We start from the raw sequence: 7446 nt of genomic DNA, 5'->3' as shown, positions 1-7446 counted from the left end.
ATGACACGTGAGCATGGCCAGACCAGCATCCCTCAAATTTCTCCTCTGACTGCAGGCACTGGGAGACAGATGTCCACCGTGCATGAGGACAGACAGGAGGATTCCTTTGATGCTGGAGCAACACAGGAAAGAGATATGGCTCCATTGCATGGAGGTTTTAAAGGGTTCCACAGAGGAAAAAGCATCAAAAGAGGGCGTGTGATGCATTTTGGCCAGTTTAACTCGGACACGGTGAGTGCTGATGATCACTGATCACTTTGAAAAACACATTTTAATATACAGTGAAGCACCAGGGGGAGTAATAACAATAAAAGCTCTGTTCATCCACATTACAAACACTAGACCTGTGATCAGAGTGCAAGCATTTGACATGATTTAGATTGTATTGGCAGCAATTTTGATAACTGATCAAATTTTTTAAAGCAAAAATGCTAAAAATGTGAATATTTGCCATCATATATTTGGGTTTTTGGGTGCTGGTCATTTGATATATTAACTTGGGCTAAATACATTGAAAAATCTATCAATTATTAATGAAAATAAGTGAGACACCTGGAGGATGAAACTGTGGTTTACTGGCCAGCTCTATGTGTGAATATGTGTAACTGTGAATGAATCAGCTTGTTCCAGTGAAAAATTAGATTTATATAACACTTTATGTTGTTTATTGCTGCATCATTTCATCACATGTTGTGAATCACTCTGTACACATTCCCCCACAATTCAATGTGACATTGAATTTGTACATTTGGAAACATTGTCATCCCTTCTGAAATTGAAATGAATGTTGATTGAGTTTGAACAAAGTTAGGCAGCAGAGCATCAATCTGCACTCACTGACTAACCTACTGTCCTACTTCCTGCTGAGTAACAACAGTTATTGCTGTACATTGTCAATCAGTAGCATTTATAACTTAACACTAAATTCCAAGCTTTCATATGAAGTTATTGTTCCCATTTCTAAGACAGTTTCATATGCCAATAAAACTTTATTAATGTGTTTTTTTTTTATCAGCATGGCTGTAGTGGAATCCAGAGCAGGAGCTGCAGCTCTCCTCTACACTGCTCTGGATGTTTAGGACTGTACACGTGCAACCAGACCCTGAGAAAGTGCCAGATGAAGGGCCTGTCACATCAAACAGGTATGTGTCTCTGTGGCCCATCACTGTCTTTGCATGTGTCACATTTACGGTGATGTAGTTGTAAATGAAATGAATCATCTTAATTAAAGTTATAATGTCATTTAAACTAAATTTGGAGTGCTACATAGCAAAAATATTTGACACAAACCTGAACTGATGAAATGTAGTTAAACCAAAATCCTAATTTAATCCTAAACTGAATAATAATTTTGATGGTATTTGACCCAAATAGAGAATGTATATGGTGTAAGACCATCAATTTGTATTTGCTGTGATGTAGATACAAAAACCTAGGTTTTCAGTATGTAAAAATGGTAATAATGACTATAACAGCATATGCACTACACAAACAGTATATTCGAAAGAACAAAAACAGTTTCTGAAATGTTTATGGTTTAAAGATAGTAAATCCTATAACCAAGCCTCTATAACCACTACAATAGAAAGTGAAGTGAAACGGGGACATGTTGGATTGGATTGTTCTATAAGATTTTTTTCTGTTGTCATTGCAGATAAATTCCATCAGAGCCTGCAGGATTTCTAATGAGCACCCAGCCCTCCTGCCTGCTCCACACATCCACCTTCATTTATAGTATTAATTACCACACCATGCTTATTTTTTATCAGTACATAGACAATTTCATGTGACTTTGATTTAGATAATACCTTCATTTGGATCACCTGCAGTACATTATGGGGCTATACGGTGCATAATTCTGCTTTAATCATTATTTTTATTCATTGTATATTTAACAACTTTCATTGTGCTTAATGACCGATTTTAGAATTATTTCTTCACATCACATCTGATGAATTCTCATGAAAGTGAATTTCCATGGAGTAATATATCTTTATTTCATCTGACAAATAAAAAGGTGAATAAATCAATTAAGGATTGTCGTGCAATTCCGTTATTTGTACTGTTTCGTCATATGCTTCTCTGTGTCAAAACCTCTTTCAATTATTGTCTTCACTTGTCCACATCCATCCAAAACCTGAGATGGAGAGATGATAAAATGATTATACTATCTGTTATCTGCTATATTACCTACTGCATATTTTTCTACAACAAAGAATGTATTTTCAGTTTTTCACTACAACTCCTCACAATATTCACCCCTTTAAATGTATTACACATGTCTTAGTTGTAATCCTCAATCAAAACATCCCTTGTCACAATCTAAGCAGAAAGTCATGTAAGGTCATGTGAAGCCAAAGAAAACCCAGAAATGAAACCCTTAAGAGAAAAAAGAGGAACAGAGGTTTATTGGTTGATGTATTGTACTTCAGTACACAGAGGATAAAAGTGTGAATGCAGAGCACACAGCTCAGACCTGAGCTCCAGACTCTCACTGTTGAATTTGTATACTTTGGAAGCCATGTTCACTGAAAGGTAAAGTCTGACTATTTTCGTTTTGGTATTTTTTGGTACACTGATTCTATAATGTTTGGTACATATTCAAAATGTTAATCAATGTATAGCTACCAAAGCAGTTAACTTTAACTCATTTATTTCATTTATTTTGGCATTTCAGCACAATTGCAGCCTTGCTGATTTGGTCTATTGCCGTCATCTCCATACTGACACCTGACTGCATGGCTGTGAAGGTATATGATGAGGGATTTGAGCTGTGTGTCTCATCGAGGCATAGAATGAAAGACCTTTCCCATCAAAATCTAACAGATGTGCCCTTCAATCTTCCAAACAACACGGAGTATTTAGATATTTCTTACAACTCCATCCAAAGACTGAACAAAGCTTCATTTTCCAGACTGATTCAGCTCTGTTTCCTGAAGATAACTCACTGTGGCCTGCAGGAAATTTCTCCCCACATATTTAATAACACACCGGCACTCAAAGTTCTCAATATATCTCACAATGAACTGTCTATCATCCCTGACATTTCATTGAAAAAACTGAAAATCTTTGATTTGGCCAACAACCTCTACAAGAGCTATCAATTACCAGTGTCATTTCAGAACCTACAAAATCTGGATGTCCTTTCATTAGGAAGTAGAACTGCTCTGTCAGTCAACTTTAATGACTTTGACCCCCTGAGGAACATTTCTTTGCAACATCTGTCTTTAGGAGCAGGGATTCACTGGCAAAAATACGATTCTGGTGCACTTGGAAAAATTGAGTCTCTCCAGAAATTGTCCCTCTTTGCATCTTTTTGTGGATGTTTCAGTATGTTCGAGAACCTCCTTGGGGACTTGAATGTAACAGGAACAACAGCGCTGAGATTCATCAGCATATTTCCCGATGACTGCAATGTAAAGGAGGACCCTTTTAAGAACCTGAGAACAATGCCATATATAAAGAATCTCACCATAGAGAACACATGGATAAACAGCTCATTTATGGAGAAATTTCTAAAAAATGTGTGGCTTTCATCCCTTCATGACCTCTCATTTGTCAATATCACTTATAATGAAGATACACCTGAAGGGTTTCAGTTTCGCACCATTAATCATACAATCAATCTTCACTCAATTACTTTTGATTCCGTGAAACATTTTCAATACAGGTACCCCACAATTAACATGAGCGTTGAGGCTATCTCAGATCTCACCTACCTAAAGTTCTCTGGGACCGGAATGAACATTTTACCTTGTCAACTCATATCAGCCTTGCCATCACTGGAGACCCTGGATCTGTCAGATAACCTCTTGACGGATTCGGGTTTCTGGTGGTACACATGTTCGTATACCTCCGTCTTCCCCAAACTGAAGCGGCTGTCTTTAAGTAAGAACCGCTTCCAGAGATTATCTTTTATCTCAGAAAAGACACATCAGATGAAGACGCTGGAGTCTCTCGACCTCAGCTTCAACTCCATCTCCTTGGACGGGTCCTGCTCTTGGCCTGCTCAGCTGATCGAGCTCAGCCTGGGGAATAACAACCTGGGCAACAGTGTTTTTAAATACCTGTCGTCAAATTTTGAGAGGATAGACTTGTCAAAGACAGGAATAACAGCCATAACGCAAGAAGATCTGTCTCGGTTTCCCAGGCTGACACACCTTCAACTCAGCTCCAATGGCATTAAGGTTATCCCTGAGTTTCTCAACCTGGCTCTGAACAGTCTCTATGTAGACCAGAACGCTATCACATCTTTGTCCAGGGAGGTTTTGGAAGGACTTCCTAGGCTTCGTACCCTCAAGGCGGGAAACAATCCATTTGTCTGCTCATGCGACTCATACTGGTTCCTCACTGCTCTCAACAAGTCTTTGCTCCAGGACTGGCCCTTGGATTATACATGCAGTACCCCGCCATCAGTTGCAGGTGTGCCACTGTCAGAGTACAAAACCAGTGAGCTCTCATGTGAGATGTGGCTCCAAGTTGCAGTTGTTTTGCCTGTGCTAATAGCCATTTCTGCAGCCATAGGTCTGCTTTTCTATAAATATGACGGAGTGTGGTACACAAAGATGTTATGGGTGTGGATTAGGATGAAGAAGAGAGGTAAGAAACGGTCCAACCTGTTGCAGAATGTATCGTTTTCTTATCATGCATTCATCTCCTACAGTCACCAGGACTCTGGCTGGGTGGACAGCCAGCTGGTGTCCTCTTTGGAAGGAGCTGGGTTTTCACTCTGTGTTCATGAGCGTGACTTTGTTCCTGGTGACTGGATCATAGACAACATTATCAACTGCGTGGAGTCTAGCTACAAGACGCTGTTTGTCCTCTCCAATAATTTTGTCCAGAGTGAATGGTGTAACTATGAGCTCTTCTTTGCTCAGCATAGAGCCATCAGTGTCCAGCAGGACTCTTTAGTTTTCATCTTATTAGAACCCATTCCAACTGACAGTCTGCCCAAGAAATTCTTAAGACTTAGAACTTTGCTGAGGCAACAGACGTACCTTGAGTGGCCGAAGGATGAACGAAAGCAACAGGTTTTCTGGGCAAGTCTTAAATCAATGCTGCACATGGCTGACAAGTCTATAGTTCTGAAGGATGTGGCTGTGGCAATTTCAGATACAGCACCTCTAGTTACACAGTTTTAGTGATCCATGATAATGCAATATTATCGTCCACAAATGAGGAGCTTACTCTGCATGATCTTACTTGGTTATCTATAATTACTGTACATTTTATATTATGTATATATTACTGTATATATTATATTTTGAGGAGATATAAATGCTCAGTTCAACTTCAGTGAATGATAATACAGCAGCATCTTGCCATAGAGCTTGAGCTGAAAACATCAGTTCACTGTAAACTCAATCATTCTCTAAAGGCTCAAGCTCTGCAAAATAAAACTACAATTTTCCAACAATATAAATATACAGATTCAGTAAAACAAAATATGATTTTCTTTTGAGAGAAATATATAATCTGATCTGCTTAATTACCTTGTGTTTGTGCCCTATGATTGGAACCTGATTGTAATTAAAGCAAATGTCTCCATCTGGTGTTTGAAATGATGCTTTACACCAAGCACCACGATATATGAATTAGAAAGAAACCGTGTGGTGTATTTGTTTTGTTTTTTAATATGAAATACATTAAAGTTTAAATTCATGATAAATTTACCTTTTAAAAATAATTATCTATCCTTATTTTCTATTCCAAAATAAACAAATAACCTCCATACATTGTTTCATATATTTGCTCTAATTCTTATACTGAATTACATGTGGATTAGGGTCGCGTCACTAATATGAAAACAAATATGTACACACATTTAACATCATGTAGAAATAAATGAATGTGTATAAATCTTGTGTTTTTCCAAAATCTTACATACATTGTAGACATACATTGTTGTAACCAGCATGTTTCTCCCCTCCATGACTGTTTCATTGTAAATGTATTCAAATATTTGTTTTTCGGTTTTAATGTGTTAAATCATTTCATTCATCTTTTTTAAAGATGTGCTGCTTTTGCTTCTCTAATTCTGTTGTGGATTTGAATGATTTACAAGTTGTTTGTGTTATTCAGTATTCTTCGTGTGGATTTAACCAAGATGATTAAAAATTAATTCATGCATTTTTCCAAGATAAGCAGTGGGTAATAATTGTAGACCTGGGTTCATTATTTCATATGATTATATGAATTAATGATATGAATATCAATATATAGAAAATCCTGCATCTGAATTTTCTAGGTTATTTGTATGGAGAAGTTCATCCTTGTGTATAATGTACGTGTATATGACATTAAATAAATTGCATTGTTGCCAGCTCTGCCATTGTCTATGGTATTAATATTAATACTGTGTAAGCTTATGGTATTGATCTGAAGTTGTTAATAATACTTTTGCTATTATTAATAAATATTACTTCAAAGTCCCCCTCCATTCAGGAATGTGTTTTATTTATTGTTACTTCACATGTATGTTTGAGCTTCACTCTTCAGAATGATATATGTGCAGATATTGATGTGGAATAGAAAACAGTTTTTAGATGCATCTGCTAAAAATGGAAAGTTTCTCTATGCTGATTAAAAATCTGATTTGGAGTGGTGAGCCAAAGCAGGAAGTGTGACCTCACAAGTAGCATGGAAGCCAATGCTGGTCTAATTTTCAGCTTATACAAGAGTGATGTGGAAACTTGAAGCCTCCAGTGCTGAGAATGGACCTTACAGTGAGAGACATCTTGTGTTCAGCAGTTAAACTTTTCAAATGAATTATTGTTTACATATTCATAGATTCAGTTTTTTTAATGAAGGAGAAGAAGTAGATGTAGCCTAATTGTAAAGATTTTAACAATAATATATATATTTACACGCGCGCGCGCGCGCACACACACACACACACACACGCACATTAACAGTAACATTCTCAAATATTATGGGGATATATTGCGTGAGCATTTTTCTTTGAAAGACTATGGATTGAATATATATATATATAGATTAAATATATATATAAATTGAATATATATTCAATATATATATTCAATCCATACATAAATATCGTGTATATAAATATAATGGTTTGCAGCTACTTCGCCGGTAGAAACTACATTACCCATAATTCCATACGTGCAACACCAAGAGGATTTGCGCCGACTCACTGAGTTGTACAGTTGCCCCTGTTCTCTCCTCCTTTCAATGTAAGATGGTGGTTTGTGGTGTAAGTAGGTAGCCACTAGCCAGCATATAAGCTGACTGAAAAGGCCGACAGTCTCTACAAGACAACTGCTACACACGGCAGCTCTCTGTGACGGAGTTACTGTCCCAAACAGGCAGACATCCTGGAGAGGAATCCCCAATAACACATAGGCAGGGTGAGTATCCTGACCATCCCAATACACCAACGCCGCAAAAAGGCTACCCACTAAACCATTTTCAAACGTAGACATA

The 7446-nt window shown here is 37.4% G+C and overlaps 2 protein-coding genes across 2 annotated transcripts in view; both read left to right on the top strand.

The window, feature by feature from the left end:
* On the top strand, window positions 1-5227 carry LOC128353497 (toll-like receptor 1). The gene is made up of 3 exons (XM_053314196.1): window positions 1-231; window positions 1027-1142; window positions 2678-5227. Exons 1-3 carry the CDS (start codon window positions 1-3, stop codon window positions 5139-5141), a joined length of 2811 nt encoding a protein of 936 aa, XP_053170171.1. The 3' UTR covers window positions 5142-5227.
* Window positions 5228-7201: 1974 nt separating this feature from the next.
* The window catches only part of cnot4b (CCR4-NOT transcription complex, subunit 4b), a 32042-nt gene continuing 31797 nt past the window's right edge, over window positions 7202-7446 (top strand). The window contains exon 1 of the mRNA XM_053314090.1: window positions 7202-7370. The gene's annotated coding sequence lies outside the window, so the exon portion shown is untranslated. The remainder of the gene's footprint in view (window positions 7371-7446) is intronic.

The sequence above is a fragment of the Scomber japonicus genome, chromosome 23 (assembly GCF_027409825.1).
Source record: "Scomber japonicus isolate fScoJap1 chromosome 23, fScoJap1.pri, whole genome shotgun sequence".
NCBI classification, from domain to species: domain Eukaryota; kingdom Metazoa; phylum Chordata; class Actinopteri; order Scombriformes; family Scombridae; genus Scomber; species Scomber japonicus.
Note: the sequence above shows the minus strand (reverse complement) of the source record. Positions and strands in the feature narration are given on the sequence as shown.

Coding starts and splice junctions, on each gene's coding strand:
- LOC128353497 (XM_053314196.1), top strand. CDS start 1: ATGACACGTGAGCATGGCCAGACCAGCATCCCTCAAATTTCTCCTCTG. Junction 232..1,026: donor GCCAGTTTAACTCGGACACG/GTGAGTGCTGAT, acceptor GCATGGCTGTAG/TGGAATCCAGAGCAGGAGCT. Junction 1,143..2,677: donor GGGCCTGTCACATCAAACAG/GTATGTGTCTCT, acceptor TTGGCATTTCAG/CACAATTGCAGCCTTGCTGA.